Source organism: Manduca sexta, chromosome 18, assembly GCF_014839805.1.
Source record: "Manduca sexta isolate Smith_Timp_Sample1 chromosome 18, JHU_Msex_v1.0, whole genome shotgun sequence".
NCBI lineage: Eukaryota > Metazoa > Arthropoda > Insecta > Lepidoptera > Sphingidae > Manduca > Manduca sexta.
Window position 1 is genome coordinate 3,684,928 of NC_051132.1, and position 21,598 is coordinate 3,706,525.

Consider the following 21,598-nt stretch of genomic DNA (forward strand, 5'->3'; position numbering starts at 1 on the left):
TGGTGGCCTTTGAAAACCAGTGCTGTGTTTTGCTTGTTACAACACGAATTCTGCTGAGATTGTCACTCAGTTATCATAGTTTGGACATGTAATATATTTTAAGCACTTTGTTTCTCACGTGTACCGTGTCCATAAATAAAGTATTTCTTTCTTGGGGTATTCGAAAACAAAACGAATATTTACTAAAAAGATATTTTACTATAAATATAATTCGAATAATACTTATGTATAACATTTGCTACAAATATAAGTACTAAGTGTATCACAGTTGGTTATAACATCTTGGAGGACAGGTCCAGCTCTAGCTGCAGGTCTTGGATAGATTCCTTCTTCAGCAGAGGTCTTCTATCGCTCTCTTTTGTCTTTTTCGTATTCTTCTTTTTAGTTGATCTGTAACAATTGATCTCTTTTAATAGTTTGTTTTTATAACTTATAGAGTTTGGAGATATATAATAAAGTTGAACCCCAAAGCAATACATAAGCCCAACTAGGGCCATAACGTATTGCCCCGGGGTCGTCCCGTATGCCCCGAAGGCCACCACCAGTTTTGATAGGTAAGTCGGTGTAGGGTATAATTGGGTTAGGCACTGTCCAATGCTCGCTCGGATGATGTAATTACGCCCGAATGTCGACATTGCGCTGTAAGATTAGTGAAACCAAAATAACCGTTCCACTGATCCCCAAGTGGTACTAGCGAACCATAATATATAGTTTAGCCATTCCATGAAATATTAAGGGGGAATCCCATCCTCACACAAATCCTTACCCTGGGCAACTCTTTTGTTCTTCGATTAGAAAATCGATAGACCACGAATTTTATTTGTTTCTGAACTAGGTAAAACCTTACAATTTACAGATCAACTACTGGACCAATGAAGACCTCAGCACCTTAATAAAGTTGTAATACACCTTATCCCCTCCACATAAGGTTCCATACGCACCTGTTAACGACGCCGTCCGGGTGGTCCATCATGCGTATGATGTCGGCCTGGTCGGAGGAGTCGAGCGGCGCCACGGAGATGTCGCGCACGGCTCGGAACTTGCCGCAGTTGTTGAGGTGCTCGTTCTCCAGGCGGAAGAAGTTCCAGATGAAACGTCTGCAAACAATTTCAGTATACTTCATGACTGATTTAAGTAAGGAATGATAGTATAAGAATACTGTATATTAAGATTGAGTGGAAGGATTTCTTATAACACGGACGTGACCCGCAAGGAAGCTAATGAATTGCTTTAGCGTCGTAATAAATGGGTCGTAAAAATCCTAAATATTTTTTGTATGAAACATGCAACTTAGTTTGAAACATTCGACTCAAAATCGCCTTAATAAATAACCAGGCCATGAAACATAATCGTCTTTCGAACCTAGACGATTATTGATTCCATAAATAATAATACCCACCTGATGACTTCAAGCGGCGCCAGTATGGAGACCATGGTCTCGGAGCTGACGTAGTCATGTTCGGTGAGAACGAACGACACCGTCCATATGAACCGCAGCACGAAGTCCTCCACTATCGCGAAATAGTAAAACTGCAAGTAAACAAACATATGCTTTTTATTTGTTTCATAAAAATATGATAAGTATTTTATAACAATGAATTATAAGTTAATTGCCCGATGGTAAACGTGACGCCTTACTTTACAATATAGCAACGGAATAGAATTTTGAAGTAAACAGTACGCTTGAGCATTGTTGAAAATAATAACTCTGGTTACTTTTTATCCAAGTCGACAAAAACTGAGAACAATGAATGAAGGCTATCAACATTTTTAACCATGTTGTCTAACAGAATAATTAAAAACTAAACAAATTCTAATTCTTTCATATTCTTGGATTAAAAATCCATAGAAAAAATATACTCGATTCAACTATTACTGTTACATTGATGCACATACCAACGCAACTTACCCCTGGACTATAAACGATCTCCTCCCTAAGGAACTTGTTCTCGGCGCCTGGTCCACAACTGAACAGGCCCCAATCCATCTTCACGTCCCACGTGTACGTGTACAACGAGGAAACAAGCTGGCACGCGAACCACGCGTACAGGAACGGGTTGTCGTACGAGTCGGTATATCGATCTGTTGGTAAATACAGGCTGTTCAGTTATCGCGCAGAAGATCAAGAATACAGGGTGTTTTATAATTGAGACTTTTATATATAAATATAAACTATTAAATTAAAACAATATCGCCCCGATAGTTTAACAGAAATACATTTGAGATATGAACCATGATGGCCTACATTCCTCAGATATGGCAACATATATTTTTGTGACTGAAACATATGAGTTATCAGGTATTTGGGTCCAATATGGCGATAGGCTCGTTTTCTATCACATCAAGGGACGGATATAAGCTCAAACATATGTAACTGCACAGTATGCTAATGACATGAACATAATATTATATACTGAATCAGTTATGATGTTAAATTTGTTGGAGGTCTATATTCAGAAGACGTCGTGTCGCTGTTTCTATTGCTGTTGATTTTAATGAAACTCACCTCTGTATATAGTCCGCAGCGTCGAGAACAGCACAACGAAGAACGTGGTGGAGTACTTGCCGGCGTTGACGAGATGCGGGAACGCCTCGCGGCTGTCGCGGTACCGGCGCAGGCACTGCCAGAAACGCGTCCACGCGGGCACTATGTTCACAACCGCGCGGGTTATTATGAACCACTGGGTTGATTCGAACGCGTCTGCGGATCGATTATTTTTTATTTAATAAGTTACACCAACCATATCTTTGTTTAGGGTAGGCACATTCTGGAGGGTAAGTAATTAAAAAAAAAGAAAAAACAACAATACTTTAAAAATAAAAGTAAAACATAGAAAACATAATAAATCAATGGGAACTTATAAATACTATATAAAGATAAAATAAAATAGTTGTAATAATTTTTTTGATAGAAAACATCTAATTTTGTGTTTATTTTGGAAGCGTTTTGGGGCTAGACAGACTAGGGACGATAATTGGTTATCCTTGTGATTAATCACACTGCTACACAGGCCAATGATTTACTAATACATTTAGCGTTTTTGTGCAAAAATGCGCTATCATACTTATAAATTTTAGTCGAAAATCCTCAATTACATACAGGTTGTAGAAAAAAAGTACATTATACCCACTGTTAACATTGAACCAATCAGCGCCCGCCACGTAGAACGCTATCAAATAATGGAAGTCGAGGAAGGCGGCCGCGAACGAGTTCCACTGGTCCGCGAGCCAGAAATCAGCGAACAGCACCGGCACGAACGGCGCCGCCATGATGCGCCCCTGGGGAACAAACATAACACATATTATTATTTGTTTTAATACTTTAATAACATTTGAATATGCAATTTCGAAAAGGCCACATGTTTTTTTTTTTCTAATGGATCTCAAATGAGTTTTTTTATATATTTACACAAAAAAAAGGTCTAGTTCGTGTCTCTCATATTGTTGTCGAAGTTCCGCTATTTTATACGTAGTCCCGTCCCGTCCCCCAAGGGTACATGTTTGAAAACGTACAAAGTTTAGCAAATGGAAAAAAAAAATCTAAAGTAGTGTAAAATAAAATATTGTTGGATTACAGTTGGGGTTCAATTAGCAATAAAAATTACAGACGTTTGTTGTTATTTGTTATTATATATACATTTCTAGATATTTTATATTTATGAGATTTGTCCTTTTCGAAATTGCTTATTCATTTGTTTATTAAATCTAGGTAGCTGTATTGACCAATGCAACCAAGGTCGTAATAACTGCCAGCGGGTTTTCGCAACTTATCTCAACTTTCACAGCAATTGAGAAAAAGATTAGATAATCTGATGGGACTATGCAATAATGCTCCAATCTTCGACTAAGGAGACAATAATTTGATCTACTAGATTCAATGTTCAAGTAATAATAAACCTACGTAAGTTTAACATTAAAAACAAACTTACACATATCCTCAAGAACCAGAATCTCGCCTCGTGTCGGAACACTTTGAACGGATTGACGAGAAACACCAGCATTATTATCACCAGGGCTAGCGGGTTCACGAACGGCGGTATACTCAAACTTGCACTGTATATAAAACTTAATATACTAAGTGCCCAAACGACGCCGAAAATTGCCGCCAACTCCATCAAATGTTGTTCTGATAGATGATTCCTTGGATCTAATTCGAATATTAACACGTGGTTCACTCCTGACGAACGCCATCCGTACACATTGATGCCTATTAAAAATATAAATTGGACTAACAGGAATGGTCCTCGATATAATCTGAAGGCTGTTTTGATGTTCTCCGTGCCGCCCTCGTGGAACAGTGCTGGAACAAAACGGGCTTTGTCAAATTTGTAGTCTCTTTAACTACGAGTAATTTAAATTAGCGGATCTGGACTCTGAAGTTAGTCATGAGTAATGTTTCAGTTCTTGTACTAAAGGATGACAGGAGCCGAGTAAATACCAGATGGTGGTGAGTTCGTTTTTTAATCACAATTTAGCCAGTGTAATTATAGGCTCGGGGTAACGCGCTGTTAGTGTCCTACAATGATAAATAATTTCGAGTGCTGGACGAAGATGATTTGATACTGTTTACAAGTGGATTCGCAATGAATTTAATCAGGCTAGCATCTAACTTCTCACAACTTTTATATATAGTTGTAAAAGACTGGACATCTCAATAAACAATCTTGATAAAGTAGCTAGTAATTATTATTTATAGCCTTATCTATTAATGTTTGAAAACCAAGCAATGTTTACACGATATTCTATTTTGCCACCATCGTGGTCTGTGTGCATAACGCCTTATATCCCCTGCACTCTCGTACTTAAATAAACAAGATATCGAGTCCATTATTTACGATGCATCTACGTATGTATACCCTTGGATGCACACCATACAATTTATATCAATATTTGAACATGCTTTAGCGACCTATATGGTGTTTGCGGCTGTAATCTAGCTCTTACTAATATTATAAATGGAAAAGTTTATTAAAATTGTTTCAAGTAAACGCAAAAATTGCTGGGCCGATTTCGATGATATTTGGCACTCAGATAGTCCATAGCTAGGATTAAAATTATATTGCGTTCATAAATGAAACCATATATTTGTCTTTACCTCTGCTGATATTGTGCCAAAAATCACCTATGAACAAGTATTTTCCACAAAACTCATGGTTTCAGTGTTTTAATTTAGTGCGTATATGATGTGTGTAAACTGTATTTTGCCGCTCCGACAAATTCTCTTCGTTTAGTATAAGCGGCCTTAGGACATGTTAGATTAAAATAACTTTTTTTCCATTTTTATTTCGTTCGAAAAATTAACTTATTAATTGTACATCTAATCTCCGTATAGGCTAATATTTCACCGGAAAGGAACACCTTGGGAATTTACAGCGGTGAAGTTCTTTTAGGAGAACGGAGCCACAATCAAAACCTAGTGCAGAATAAATCAAGGGTTTACAGTATTTAGTCGAACGTATTATGTTTACGGAATCAAAATAGATCTGACCACATTGAAGTTAAGGAAAATGTTAAAACCAGTTAGCTTTACTATGACTTGAAAATGCGTATCTTTTGCCGACGGTATTTAGAGGATCGGAAAATTTTATAATTGTTTTTTTTTTGTATGACTGTAATACATACATACATAACATCACGCATTTATCCCCGAAGGGGTATGCAGAGGCGCAACTAGGGCACCCACTTTTCGCCAAGTATGTTCCGTCCCATGATGTGATAGGGGGCGAGCCTATCGCCATATCGAGCACAAATTCCAGACTCCGGGCTGATACTGAGCAGAAAAACCTAAATATCACTTTGCCCGACCCGGGATTCGAACCCAGGACCTCAGAGCGCTATTGTACCGGACATGCAATACAACTACGCCACCGAGGCAGTCATGACTGTAATAGTATATAACAAATTATACTATATTGTTTTACCTTATTTTACACGTTAATGAGACCATTATACGTAAACACTGAAATATTATTCACGATTTATGCGTCATAATAAGTTATCTATAAGTACGCAAAATAAATTTTGGCGGAAACACTGTTACGACTTGATAATTTTATTGGTAATTTTACATATGTTTAAGATTCTATTCCTCACACTTTTCTAATGTAACTAGTGTTAGTGGCAAAAGTCAATTGTACTTATTTAACAATGATTTCTAATTGGCTATCTGCACAAATTATTTTTATAGAACTATAGGTTCGCAAACCCTTTTATTTGCTGTACCATTAGGCTTTGGAATAGTTTGCTTGGCGCGTGTCCCTCTTTCCTATAATCCTGGGTCTTTCCGCCGTAGCCTGAAGAAGCATCTTAGTAGGCCGGCATGATTGTGTGTAATGGCTTGATAGCCCTCTGTTTCCATTAGATACTATATCTAGACGGCATCGCGCGTAGGCGCAGTTGTAGTATGTCTGTATGTAGTAGTTGTAGTTATATGTTGAAAAAAAAACCTGTGCTATCTCTATATTTTTCAATATAATATCCTTCTAGCATACAGGAATTTCAATACCAATGTGATATCATAGTCTAGTACCATAAAACAAAATTCTGTAACACTTTTATCCGCCGTAAAACAAACTCGTGTACACTAAACTTTAACGATGAACTATAACCATTATAACTCATATACCGTAAGCTAAATGATGCAAACATTATATCAGTTAATCCTACCGCCTATATTTATAAACGACACTGAGAAAGCAAAGGTACTTCGCCTAGTGTTGCTTATCGCTGATCGAGTAATGCACACCAATTTATGGTATACGCGTCATAACCACACCGATTCGATTTAGGTAAGATAAGAATTGTTTAAAACGTAATTATTGTATTAAGAAACGTCATGCAAATTAATGCAGTCTTGCCTTAAGAGGTAAAGGAAATTTGTTCAAACAGATATGGCGATTTTATCGATCGGCTAAATTGGGTTTCAAGCGTTTGGGGGACATATTTCATATCCGCCAGGATAGCGCTCACTGTACACAAGGTGTTAAAACCCGCCATAGTGGCCCACGTAAATGTGTCGCGTTTCGGGATCAGCCTGTGTATATTCGATTCCAATAGGCCGACATAATAGTGTCGACTGCCGAGGGGTAATTATTTCTTATGAGCCGACATTCTATTGGGCCCCACTCCACTTACCATCAGGTGCAGTCGAGTCATTTTGCCATAATCAGCCCTGTATTTTATACTGTCCCCACTGTTGGGCATAGGCCTCCTCTACTACTGAGAGGGATTAGGCCTTAGTCCACCACGCTATCCTAGTGCGGATTGGTAGACTTCACACACCCTCGAAATTCCTATAGAGAACTTCTCGGGTATGCAGGTTTCCTCACGATGTTTTCCTTCACCGTTAGAGCAAGCGATAAATCACAAAGAATACACACATATTTTTTTTTACATAAGTCAGAGGTGTGTGCCTTTGGGATTTGAATCTGCGGACATTCGTCTTGGCAGTCCGGTCCACACCCAACTAGACTTGCCCGTATACAAAAAAGCCTGGAATATAGAAAGAGACAGGAACTAGATAAAAAATATAAAGTGAGGGGAGGCAAAAGAAGAGCTAGACTTTTTAAAAAGAAAAGTGGCCATATTTTTATGGCGCATAAGAAATATAGACGACGGCCATAACTTATACTTGGTAAGATGTTTCTAAAATTAACAATAACATCAGTTACCAACATCGTAAATACAATTTTCTATTTAGCAGATAATTTAGACTTTGGAGTAGGGGTCTAAATTCTCGTTCAATTTAATAATACGATGACAAGCAAAAACGCATAATACAATTTACACATTACATTCCATTATATACAATTATATTAACAACAATTTAAAGTGCTAACAACATGTTAATTTTGGTAAAATTATTTATGTGACATTAGCGGAAGACGCTAGTTACGGTACTGTGATGATTTTGTAGAAGAGTATCACATCACGTCTGCGTGGTTAAATATATTTACGAAGGTCTATTTGCGTCAATGTTATTGTTAACACGCGTTAATTTGTGACTCGAGATTAAAATCTCGTATCATGCTCTGGTTGTATGACAGAGCGGTCATAATTGACTATCAAAATAAATCAAATCTTTATTGTGTGATTTGTTGTACAGTAGTTGGTATCATTATAATTCAGATCTACAAAAATCGACCTCCACGGGTGTACACAATTACTCCATACACACAAAGTGACAAAAGTATTACACAGGCACAAAATAGCTCAATTTTATGTAACACTATATATAATCTACAATAGTAAAGCGATCAAGCTCCTAGTTTAAAAACGATGGCCAAACATTTCCAACTTTATTTTTGAACATTTTTAACAGGCGTTTCAACTAATCATCTTTTACAGTGTTCCATAAATGAAAACATGGTTCTTCTGTTTGCCCATACACCAATCTAATTTGAATTGGCGCAATTTAGTTTATCACGTTTGTTGTAAAACTACAAATTAAACTTAGTGCAGCAATAGGCTAATCTTCTTCATCCGAATCGGCATTTTAAGTATAGACTTGCCATTCCTTTTGACTATCCTATATTCATTAAGTACTAGCTTTTGCTCGCGACTTCGTCCGCGTGACGGAGTTTTTCGGGATAAAAGTCCAGCTATATATTTTGCCAGGATAGAAGGTAACCTATAACCTTCCCAGGGTCTTAATATCCAATTTCATAAAAATCCGTTCAGTAGATTTTAAGAAAATCGATAACATACAGATAGACAGAAAAGGGAACTTTGTTTTATAATACGTATAGATGTATAAAGGCCATCCTTTATACATCTATATAGTATATATAGATGTATAAAGTCTGTATAATAGTTCCTATGTTAGGCATCCCTACTACGTCGGTTTCAAATAGACGGTATAGGGTTTGCGGAGAGCCTACTTCACCCACTGACCCTGTTTCGATCATATTCTTACAAATGATGAAAAAAAAAGAAGGTATAAGATTTTGATTTAATATTATGTTTTATGGATTTGTTTCGTAACTATTACAATGCATAATAAGATGCAAATAATAAAACCCTTCGTTTGATAGAATATTTAGTATATTTTTAATGACTCAAAATTATAGTTTCGTTTCAACACGAATTAAACTTTTTCTACACAAATAAATATTTTTTAATTGTCAGTCGCAACCAATCGTAAGATACAAACTTTTAAAAACCGGCATTAATTTTAATATCGTTAACAACGCGGGATATTCGAGAATCATAAAAACTCGACTTAACTATAGCATATTATCAAGAGGTAAAATAATTGGTATCGTTGAAGGAGCTCGGTTATCCAGCTATTTTATGTTCACTAGTATTAACATCTAATTTTGTTGATGTCGTTGCGATGAATGATACCGTATTGGGGGTTAGAATCATAATGCAGGTAATGTTTTCATGTAAACCAGTGTACACTAGCGATATGGGAAAATGAGTGGTTTGCTGACGACGGAAAGTTCGCTATAGTTTCGCTAGTTTCGTCATATTTAAGTAAATATCTACGGAAGTGAGTATCAAGGAATGAAACATGTCTATGTGGTTTGGTTACCTGAAAACTATAACTATGTATGATTCATCACATCTACTCGTTTAATTTAGCTAGGAGTACAGAATAAAGTGGTCCCAAAATTGTTTGAAAAGTTGGTAGATATTAGTTTAATTTTTATCACTAGACTTAATCAATACATTAATGTAACTTAATTCATTTTAATCTGTTAAATGTTAAACACAATAAAATTTCAGTGAATTTTTTACTCTAACACCAGTTCGGAAAGCAGTTTCTAGCAGAGAAAAACAAGAAATTCTATTACCATTACCCACCCTATAATTGAGTTGAAACACTTACCGGACAACACAACAGTGATGAACAACACTATGAACGAGCCGGAGAACAGGCCCACTTTGAACGTGGTCCACGGACTCTGCTGTTCCCCGAGCGGCGGCACGCGCAGCTTCTTCATCGCCTTCTGCCGGTCGCCGCCCTCCAGGTCGTTGGTCACTGTCGCCTCCGTATCGCTTATCAACCTGTCTATGTCTTTGTTTGTGTAGAAATGCGACGTTTCTACGTGTACGGCACGCCATTGTGCACCGTTGCTTACGTTTAATAACTGAAAATAAATTCATGGGTTTTTATGCTGGTTGACACCATCAGGTCGCTACGCCTGTTCCTGATCTAAAGCAGTGCCTCCTAAAACTGAATTTCCAAGCTCTGTAAAGCGCTTCACCAAGATCGATATCCTGGCGTGAATGTTCAAATGATTTCAAATTGGAATACAACAGAGCAAACTGCTCTTGGTGGTAGAATGTAGGTATTTACCCTACTGGGTAAACTTGTAACATTTTAGTCAATGTTATACATGAAGTGTTCATCATCTTGTACTCCGAGTATGACAATTTAAGCCTATCACAAGACCCAAGACAAGGCCAGACAACGCAAACAGACCACACAAGTTGTGGACAAACAAAATGGTTTAAACAAACAATAAGCAATTGAATTTCCGGTGTGAAATACAAAATCTGAATTTTCGTTGGCCGCGGACCGTCATAAATAATTATAAGACGCCTTTTTGCACCAGTGACACGAGTAAACGAGATATGAAAGAGTTGATCTTGGGTTCGATTTCCAAATAAGAAAAAAACTTTATGTGAGTTCAGCGAACATGTTTTAGCAGAGATTCTCGAAGGTATTCATGTCAAGTGAGCGGTCGCGCCGGTCGTGAAACTGAACTAGTCTTCTCACAGGATGTTTCTACACTATAGAGCATTTCAGTTTTTGTCGACTGTCGTTGTAACCCTCCAACGTTAGGATGGACTGATTTCAAAGTGACATATTAAAAGATCCCGGGCCTATCTAACGATCGAGACTTTCCGCCCTCACATCCACCAATACAACTCCAGTAAGCCAGGATCAGCAGTGGCACGCATTTTATGACACCGAGCAGAGAAGCTCGGCGACTCTCAGGGAAAACTAATATCTCATTATCCCGAAACAAAATTAATCAAATAGAAAGATAGGGAAGAGTTGGAAATATTAATTGTCCACTTCCCTCCATAGCAATGCGGGTGACAAAATCATGATCTACCTATCTAGCGATATCGGTTATTTACTCCCGGTTTCGGCGATTATGGCATCCGATGACAAACGTGGGGTAGACAGAGAACGATACTAAGGTAGAGTTAGCCCCATATTTTTGTATACGGGCACGGGAGTATGACCCCACTGTACCTGATGGTAAGTGGAGTCGGGTCCAATGAATGTTGACTAACGAGAGATGATTACCCCTAGGCAATCGACACAATTATGCCGGCCTGTTAGAACCTGATATACACCGGCTGATCCCGGAACGCGACACACTTACGTAGGTCACTATGGCCGTTTTAACACCTTGTATACGGTGGTCGCTATCGAGGCGGATATAAAACATATCCTACCACCAGCATATAAATAAAACCGAAGATAAAACCAAATGTACGTACATATTACAAAGTAATTTAACTAATTAATATTATTATTAATATTTTGGTCTTGACCGCATGTGTTGCTATATCGGCAATGTTATCTCACCGCGGTTAACCAGTCTAAAGCGAAAACGTTGTGTCAATGTTATAAATTATTTCGGAAAGAATTTGTCAAAGATTAAAGAAAGATAACACGATATGATTTTATTACGCAGTGGTTAATAAAACTTTTCTATCATGTTGCTATTTCAACTTTAAGTGTGGCACAACGATCAGTTTGGGTTGTGGATTTGAATTCAAGAAACATGTTAAAGAAACTTACATAGCTTTTTTGTACGTACACGGCTAAGTAACCTACTGCACCCGATGGTAAGCGGAATGGCATTCAGATAGAATGTTGAGTGGTGGGTGACGATTGTCCCTCGTCAGTCGACACAGTTATGCCGGCCGCCTTAAAACCAGATATCCATAAATTGATTCCGAAATGCGACACATAAATGGGTCGTTATGGAAGGTTTTAATGCATAAATCTAATATATAAAATTCTCGTGTCACAATGTTTGTCTCCGTACTCCTCCGAAACGGCTTTACCGATTTTAACCAAATTTTGCATGCATATTCAGTAGGTCTGAGAATCGGCTAACATCTATTTTTCATACCCCTAAGTGTTAAGGGTTGTCCACCCTTAACATTTTTTTTATAATTCTATACAAATTTTTATTTTTTTTATTATGTCGCATTAAAAAATACATTCAACCCTAAATTTATACCCTTCTATCACCAACCCCTATTTTTTGTAAAAAAAAAATGTTAAGGGTGGACAACCCTTAACACTTAGGGGTATGAAAAATAGATGTTAGCCGATTCTCAGACCTACTGAATATGCATGCAAAATTTGGTTAAAATCGGTAAAGCCGTTTCGGAGGAGTACGGAGACAAACATTGTGACACGAGAATCTATACTCTATACTATTATATAAAGCTGAAGAGTTTGTTTGTTTGTTTGTTTGTTTGTTTGAACGCGCTAATCTCAGGAACTACCGGTCCAAACTGAAAAATTCTTTTTGTGTTGGATAGCCCTTTGTTCCTGGAGTGCTATAGGCTATATATCATCATGCTATAACCAATAGGAGCGGAGCAGTAATGAAACATGTTGCAAAAACGGGGAAAATTATGAGTTTTGAGAGCTTCCGTTGCCTGCGCTGCGTAAACGGTTAAAGTTATGCAACAATGATGTATGACGGGATTGTTTCACTTAAAAAGTTCTAAATAATATAACCAAAGTCCCCCGCTGCATCTGTCTGCCTTAACGTGTTAAACTCAAAAACTACCTAACGTATTAAGATGAAATTTGGTATGGAGACAGTTTGAGACCCTGGGAAGAACATAGGCTCCCGGGAAACTACTATTTTTATAACGGAAAACTTTAGCCTGAAAAACTTTATAACGCGGGCGGAGCCGCGAGTAAAAGCTAGTTTTATATATTAGAGAGATAAAACAAAGTCCCCCGCTGCATCTGTCTGCCTGAACGTGTTAAACTCAAAAACTACCCAACGTATTAAGATGAAATTTGGTATGGAACAGTTTGAGACCCTGGGAAGAACATAGGCTCCCGGGAAACTACTACTTTTATAACGGAAAACTTTAGCCTGAAAAACTTTATAACGCGGGCGGAGCCGCGGGCAAAAGCTAGTATCTATATATATAAAAGAAAGTGGTGTTAGTTACACTATTTATAACACAAGAACGGATGAACCGATTTGGCTGAAAATTGGTGGAGAGGTAGCTTAGAACCAGGAGACGGACATAGGATACTTTTTATCCCGTTCCCACGGGAACGGGAACGTGACATAAGACGTGGTATAAGAAACCAAAATTTGTTATGGAGATAGTATAAGACCCTGGGAAGGTTATAGGCTACTATCCCAGAAAACTCCTTCACGCGGGCGAAGTCGCGAGCAAAAGCTAGTAATAAATATATCCTACTATCAACTTTCCATTTAAATGCTAACTATTGGGATGCGTTATTATATAGTGTACGGAGTAATTTGCACGGACTCTTAGGCTTTAAAGATAAGGGACTGAGTAGTATTATGGTGCTCCTTGACTACTCGCGCGCTTTTGACTGTTTACATCCCGAACTTTTGTTAGCCAAACTGGCAAGCTATGGGTTTTCACTTAATACCTGCAGATGGTTTCGGACTTTTCTCACGGGACGGGAACAGTTCGTTGTTACAGATAGCAAAGGCGGAGATAAAAAATATTCTGCAATTAAACAATTACAAAGAGGGGTACCCCAGGGTTCATTATTAAGTCCAATTCTGTTTAGTATCTTCACAGCCGATTTACCAAAATGCATAGAGTCCTGTAAATATCATTTATACGCTGACGATACACAACTATACTACTCGTTCCCTAGTAAAGACACTGAAGCAGCTATCAAGAAAATAAATAATGACTTGACGAATATTTACAACTGGTCCAAAAAAAACTCCCTGTTATTAAATCCGACAAAATCTCAAATGCTAGTGCTAGGAACAAAACATCAAATAAAACATACGCTTAATTGTGGAGAGCAGGTAAAAATTAACGACACAGTGCTTGAACATGTAAAATCTGCACGTAATCTGGGTCTTATTATAGATGGGGAACAAAAATATGTAGATCATATAAACAGTAAAATTAGAAACGCCTTTTTTAAATTAAAAGCTCTATACAAAATTAGACCATACATTAACGAAAACCTTCGGATTCTTCTAACCGAGTCACTAGTTCTGTCTCAATTTAATTATTGCAGTACGGTGTTCGGGCCCAGGTTAAACTCCAAAACAGAAAGAATTATCCAAAGAGTACAAAATGCCTGTATACGATTTTGTTATAATATACCTCGGAGAGAATTCATCACACCATATTTGAATAAGAAAAAAATTCTCAACATGTCTGCAAGAAGGGAATTACATTACGCTTGCACAGTCCAAAGAGTAATTTGGTATAAAAAACCAGAATATTTATTCGAAAAACTCTCTTGGGTAAAAGATATAACTCATAGGAATCTTCGGTCGGCTAGTAATAACTCTCTTGTCACTCCAGTGCACAGCTCCACACGGTACAGAACGTGTTTCAAGTTCACTGCAGCAAGAATTTGGAACGACCTCCCCCCTCCTTTAAGAAAAAAGATAAGTTTACTGACATTTAAAATGAGGTACAAAAATGCTTTACTTAAAAGACAGCTTGCAGCAGAAAACTTGACTCACCCTTACTGGCAATTTTCTCGCCTATGTGACTATTTTAATGAATAACCCATATTATACAATTAGTTATGCACAAATAAATTCATACACTAACACACACATACTCACACACACACACACACACGCACACACACACACACACACATATAAACTAGAGATCCGTTCTTATAAAAGTCATTATTGCTTTTTATTTAATTTTTAGTCATTTGATATTGTTTTTTTTTTTTTCACATAGTTTAATTTACTTAAACATAAAATGTTATTTGTCACTTGGAAGGCCAACGCTATACACTTTCCGCATAACATCCTAGGAAGTTAGGAGAGGCTGAAAACCAGCGCTGCTCGGAACCACTGTCCCGGTCAGCACAAGCTGAGCCGCATCCTTTTGTCTTTATTATAGTATAAGTGAAAGAATATGTATGTTATCACTTGTGTAATAAGACAATAAACTGATTTATTATTATTATTATTATTATTTAAGTAAGAAAGTATCCAGCGTTTAGTCATGTTGGTACTCTTGTAATGGTTGTCGCATTCCCCACATTTTTCGAACAGGTGGCAATATATTTCAAACATATTAACGATAAACCACAACGTCTATTCATTAGATAGGTACAGATAAAATATGCAAGCGCAATCGCTAACAATAACAATCTTATCTTACAATGAATCAATAAATCTCACCTTATCGTGTTTCTTCAATATTTTCCTAAAGCCTGTATAGTTTAGGTTCTGATAGTTTTGCAGTAGAATTAAACTAAGGTAGAATTCGCTAAAGGCCAGCTTCAATTCCTGTACTTTCCGTCGCGGCAGTGGCGCCTTTTTACTGTCACCACTGCTTTTCGGCTTTATAGTGTCGAAATGCGACTTCAACTCGCTCTGCAACGTGGCGAATTTACGCGTCGCTTCAGCAAGTTTTTCTGTAAATAATTTTATTATTACAGTCATATAATTTCGTTATGTGTGTTGACTACTGCAATTTTATGAAGATAACTAATTAAAATACTTCACTAATTCGCCCAGAAATAAGGTGTACCAAACTTATTTTTTTTTTCTTACTAAACTGTAAACTGCGATTTTGCGTAGCTTCGATAATGGTACCCCAGAATATACGCCTTTTAAAGGTCAACAATACTTGGAAGCCTTTATCTCCCTCATTCAAAGATAATTGTTTTCTGGCGTTAGGAATGTTCATAAATAGTCGGAATACCTCTATCATTTTGGAAGCCCTGAACTTGTTTGTTATAAAGAAATGATTGATTGCTATTGCAAGATATAGACTTTCAAGGAAAAATTGTTAGTCATTCTTACATGATAAGGAATGCAGAGTTATAAATTTATATTTCCTATATTAATATTTAAAACATTTTATGTTTTTGTACCATTTCTGGATATTGAAAGACTTTACTCTAAACATTTTAGGTAATGACTTTCTTGCTTTATATATTTGTGGACCAAAGCAGTAATAATTAAAGATATGTATAATGTAATTTCATGTGTCTCTGAGCTTAAAATAATAACATTTTAATATTTATCAACTACGTATGTTGCATATACCGTATAATGACAAAAAAATTATGAAAGTAATTTTGAAATAAGAAATTACTTACTACATAATTTTCAAATTAACTAATAAGTATTAAAAATAACTATACCTGAATAAAATGTATTAATCTTTTTCAACTCTTGATCACAGTAATGGAAGAATGTTTCATCAAAGTTAGCAAAGTGACGGGAAAGAACCTCGGGCTCCACATTTTCCGCAGACGGCGCCTCCTCTACGGCTGTGTATAGCATCGCTTTCATTTCCTACAATCAAACGAATGGAATAATTTATTGTGTTTTTTTTGTATACAGATACAGCAGTTGATTCCACTGTTTTTGATGATAAATGTAGTGGAGTCCCATCAAATATGGACTGACGAGAGATGATTACGCATTGGCAGTCGATACAATTATGCTGGCCTGTTGGAACCGGATATACACTGGTTAATACCGCTATGTGACACACTTACATGGGCCACCTTGGTAGGTTTTAACACATTGTGTATGGTGGTCACTATCCGGGCGGATATAAAATATATGCTACTACAAGCATAGTATGCTACTTTAGTAACTTTATGTTATGAATGTGTGGCAATTAGTTAATACTTTATGTTATTACTTGGATTAAAATAATTGATCTATACTATCATTATGTATAGAAAAATATTTATATTCTGAATAAACATGCTATACTGGACTGCTGTCATCATGAGAATAGGGTACCGGACTCATTTTTGTTCCTTACTATTATCAAACATTTACATAATTTAAATTATAACACAGAAGGAATTATTAAAATCCGGTAAAAAATCAACAAGTTATAAGTCTTTGAATTTCGGTGGAAGGGGTAACTAACAAGAAACAGAAAAGACGAAATATCCACATGTGACGTCATCGGGAATTACGACGCGTGCGAAAAAAAGAGATGAAGCGATATCCTCACATCGTGCCCACTTCTGCACGTTACAATATTTTAAATATGAATTACTCGCTCATTTTTTAACCAATTGTTATGCAGTTTTCGCAGGAGTGCTTCTTTTTCGTATTATTAAACATTACATATAGAATAATGTACAAAATCAAGCATAGGCCGGTCCCCTTTTCTTTTAGTAATAAAAAGCTACATTGTTTGTGTACTAGAGGCTTATTTTATAAAAAATTTACTGCTAATTATAATGAATAATAGGACTTTGCCATTCATACTATTAATTCATAGTTCATAAAGTCATTCTTATAATATTTACAAAATAAACCAAATGTAATCAATCATGCTAGAAACTCAATAAAATCATATTATAATACACCAATAGATATGTTACCATTGAAAATGTGTTAATTTAGAAGTCTTCACATAGTTTCCTGGTAAGGTGTGAAAAGTTCAGCAATACAGCTCATATTTAGATATTCTAAGTATTTGTATGTTCAAGATATAACTTCAAATTTTAATAAAACTGTAAATATTGTTTCACATTACAATATAAGTTAAAAAGTTCATGTTTAATACATATTTATATAAAATATTTTATAATCATACAAAAGGCTCTGTGATACTCCGCAACAGGTTTTGTTATGATCAATATGAATTATTAAGCTATAAATAATATAGATCCATGGAATACAGTCACTTATAAGTTTTTTGTTTTAGCTGCACTATAAAAATTAAAATGTATAAATTCATATTATAAACATATTGCTGGCAGGAATTAAAACTGAAAACCTCTTTGTTTCATCATTGAATAATTGTTATTATGAAACACATCTATTTTAAGATTATATCCTTTTGTTTAATAGTTAAATATCATAAATGGATATCACATTTTATAGTCATTTTGAGATGTACACAATGTACACACAGCTTTAATAATTTAATTTGGTACCTAACCTTTAACCAAATTTTAAATTAACATGCAATTTATGATAGGGGCAATTGAATATACATCAAGTAGGGGTAATATTGTTGTTAAAACATACATGAGCAATTATTGCTAAATTGCTTAATTACTTTGTCTTAAAAAAAACACCGAAAATTACTTCTAACGAAATAATTTTAACTGAAATAATATAATAATGTATGAATTGACCAATTACACAAAATGATGTAATGTGGTCATGGATAAGGCTATAATTCAGTCATACAATAATCGTAAATAAGACCACAGCGAGAGTCACGAGACATCATAAATCAGAGAGTAGGTACGTTATTAAATAAGACTTGTTTGTGACTAATACAAGGTACGTACTTCATAGTTTATGTACTGTTTCCGCCACTCGGGCGTTATGTGGGCACTCAAATGTTCCGCGAACTTCATTTTCTACCCGCCAGACACACGTCTTTATCACAACGATCACTTTAAAATAATGCACAATAAAACAACTAGTTTGATACACAGTTTGCTTTACGATAAACGAGATAACGGTGACCTCAATATAATGGACATAATACGATTAAACAAACACTGGAATGCTTATGGTGTTACGCTACAATTTATATACAGTTTTGTAATTTGTTCTCATATTTTATTTCTTCTTTTAATATTTTGTGATAAAAAAGAAAATTTTACAAAACTGATTTTGACAGGCTGGTCTGTAGTGATGTTTGACATTTAAATGACGCTGGTGATGTACTCCTTGTCGATATTTTAATCGACTAGGATATACCAAAATCGATATTAAACTAAATAAAATCATCAATAAACATGGTTTTGTATTTATCTAAAACGCTCTATAAACAAAAATATGGTATAATTTATTTGAAAAGCCTAAATTATGAAAGATATAATTTTTTTAGGTACGCGTGTGACTTAGGGCCGATACAAGGGTTTATTGGTTTATTGGTCTCTGACAGACACGACATCACCGCCGCGCCGTGGCGACACGTTTTTACATACGCTGAGTACTCCCCTTTCAATCTGTGATTATAAAATTTGCGGCAAATTGTTTACAATCTTGCATCCATGAATTAAATATTTATATCTTGTAATATTTTAAATATTGAACATTTTAAACTTTTAACCGCCTATCCATAAACAGAATATTGCCTAAAATTGTAGACACTAATTTTAATTCATCATCCAATATCCAACATAGCATTTACCAATTTCACTGGCTTTTAAATTGTTTAGTGGGTGTAAATGTTAATTATTAAATACCTCAGAACTCAGTCATTTATTCATTTATCAATTTGCATTTTTAGAAAAACATATTTTAAGATTGGTCCCATAGATTTTTTCTCAAAATTGGTTGTGCTTTTGGTTTGGTTTTTCCCATTTTCAGGGTTAGGTAGAGGTTTAACACTTCGGCATAATAGTCGTAACGCGTGCGCAACATTATTACCCATAGAAACAGTCTAGTACTATCTTACTAGAACAAAAAAAAAAAAATTTTACTGAAAAAAAAACCTTTAAAAATGCACATTTTATTCAATCTCTTTTAATGGCCCATTAGACGCTGGGAAAAGAGCATGGTTAATATTTTCTGGTATGACCCTAGCCACTTTCCTGGGTTCTTTAACCAAAGTCTTAGGGCACTGCATCTCAGACCAGCTAATGGGGACCATGCTGACACCTTGAGGGGAACCTTCTGCTGTTGCCATGACTACTCCAAGTTCGTTTTCAGCCGTAGACAGGTGATACCAATGAATCTCAGTCATTGGTAGCTATTATTAGATGTAAGGATATAATAGTTTTAATTTTAAAACACAACATTGGAAACTTCCATACCAAAAAAATAATTGAAAATCACTCACCAAACAAATAATTTAAGAATAATAATAATTACGGTAAAGTCTTATCACACAAAGACATATATAAAATATTGATGTCCTGAAATCCACATATAACTTAAGCTACATAATCATAAATTACAAATTAGTTTGATGTTATCAATGCATTTTCCTGAACAACCAAATAAAGCATAATAAAAAAGGATACAACTCTAGCCAGAATTATGTCACCGGGTCTGTAACATTTATATGGGTCAATTCTGTCCTTATCCGTGGACTTGATGTCCTCCTTTTTCAATACTCCTCGATATGGCCTGACAAGTACCAGTGGCCCCACACACATGATGACACAATGCACCACTCGTGGATTCACTACTGTTACTTTAGCTGTTACAATGTCACCTGTTTTGGGCAGCACACTTGGAGTTCTTGGACTATCTACTGATATTACTTTCACCTGAAAAAGAAAAAATCATCATTTTCAAAACGGACACTTGTGAAAAAAATAAAATTTACATGAATTTTGTATGTCAATTTGAATATATTATGCAGATACACATGTATATAGATTTAATGTTATTTTGTCCTTCCCGAATCACTTGGCATTTAACAGTCTACCAAAAATAGCACGGCAAATCGTTTCTGCGACATGCGTACAAGTGTGTTGTCCCGACTCCTTATCCGAGACAAAGCCAGATGGAAGAAAAATCTTCTAAAGTTCATTACGAATATTTTAACCCCCGTCTGTCATAATATAATGAACATAAAACTTCAATATAAGGTGAAATTTACGATATAAAGGGATCGTTACCTTGGTCTTCTCATCTTCCTCAGTTTTTAATATTCCAGCTAAAGTGGCATAAATATATCCTCGTAACTCGTATGTGCCCGGTCCAGCAACACATTCTTTACTCGCCAAGCTCAATCTCATACCAGGAATACATATTTGTCCGATTTCTTTAATTTTTTCTTCTAAATTCATGTTGGCGTTTAAGGTTATGTTACACCAAATTTAGTAACACTTGATAAAAAGGCACTTTATGAAATGTATTTCACATTAAATTTAGCTAATGACACCGATTAAATTTCATAAACTCGAAATTACAATGAATTTTTTTATGATAATTTTAAAAGAGTAGAGTTGTTGATAAACAAAAAATATTTTGTACCCACTGACAAGTGACAATCTGAACTGAATTCGTCTATTATGTGTTGAAAATGATAGATAATATTTTTCGTTCTAAAATGATTTCTTTATATTAATAAAACATCGACTAAACTTGCAAAATGAACAAAAATTACGATCTAAGGTTATAAATCCCTCAGCGATATTTCTATGCCGGGCTCAGAATGCCCGTGAGTTGTGCCATAGGTATGAACGTATTGTCGATAATATACACGTCATCTACAATATATTTAATTATAAATAATTGTTTTGATTTTTATAGTACAAACTTTGATTGAAAAATGTACTGCATGATAAAAACAGACTACGGGTTTTTACAAAAAATATTCAATCATAATATTTTCTTCCCAGATTAGCAAGCAACTGAAAAAAATCTTAATTAAGGTGGTAGCTCAAGGTCCAAAATTTAATATGACGAAATTTTAAAGGCCGAAATATCCATGATTATTA

General features: G+C 35.7%; 2 protein-coding genes across 2 annotated transcripts; both read right to left on the reverse strand.

The window, feature by feature from the left end:
* Nucleotides 1–159: 159 nt before the first annotated feature.
* LOC115444255 (xenotropic and polytropic retrovirus receptor 1) lies at nucleotides 160–18,850 on the reverse strand. Its single transcript, XM_030169957.2, has 11 exons — nucleotides 18,482–18,850; nucleotides 16,352–16,505; nucleotides 15,381–15,616; nucleotides 9,833–10,094; nucleotides 3,930–4,300; nucleotides 3,132–3,279; nucleotides 2,507–2,701; nucleotides 1,910–2,082; nucleotides 1,400–1,530; nucleotides 942–1,097; nucleotides 160–390 (listed from the first exon to the last, which is right to left on the reverse strand). Exons 1-11 carry the CDS (start codon nucleotides 18,548–18,550, stop codon nucleotides 273–275), a joined length of 2,013 nt encoding a protein of 670 aa, XP_030025817.1. The 5' UTR covers nucleotides 18,551–18,850; the 3' UTR covers nucleotides 160–272.
* Nucleotides 18,851–19,621: 771 nt separating this feature from the next.
* LOC115444257 (exosome complex component CSL4) lies at nucleotides 19,622–21,184 on the reverse strand. The gene is made up of 3 exons (XM_030169958.2): nucleotides 20,774–21,184; nucleotides 20,171–20,419; nucleotides 19,622–19,896 (listed from the first exon to the last, which is right to left on the reverse strand). The coding sequence occupies exons 1-3, from the start codon at nucleotides 20,942–20,944 to the stop codon at nucleotides 19,657–19,659; spliced, it is 660 nt and encodes a 219-aa protein (XP_030025818.1). The 5' UTR covers nucleotides 20,945–21,184; the 3' UTR covers nucleotides 19,622–19,656.
* Nucleotides 21,185–21,598: the final 414 nt, after the last annotated feature.

Coding starts and splice junctions, on each gene's coding strand:
- LOC115444257 (XM_030169958.2), bottom strand. CDS start 20,944: ATGAATTTAGAAGAAAAAATTAAAGAAATCGGACAAATATGTATTCCT. Junction 20,420..20,773: donor AGGAAGATGAGAAGACCAAG/GTAACGATCCCT, acceptor TTTCTTTTTCAG/GTGAAAGTAATATCAGTAGA. Junction 19,897..20,170: donor ACATAATTCTGGCTAGAGTT/GTATCCTTTTTT, acceptor ATCTAATAATAG/CTACCAATGACTGAGATTCA.
- LOC115444255 (XM_030169957.2), bottom strand. CDS start 18,550: ATGAAGTTCGCGGAACATTTGAGTGCCCACATAACGCCCGAGTGGCGG. Junction 3,280..3,929: donor TCTGGTTCTTGAGGATATGT/GTAAGTTTGTTT, acceptor TTTGTTCCCCAG/GGGCGCATCATGGCGGCGCC. Junction 1,098..1,399: donor GCGCCGCTTGAAGTCATCAG/GTGGGTATTATT, acceptor AATTGTTTGCAG/ACGTTTCATCTGGAACTTCT.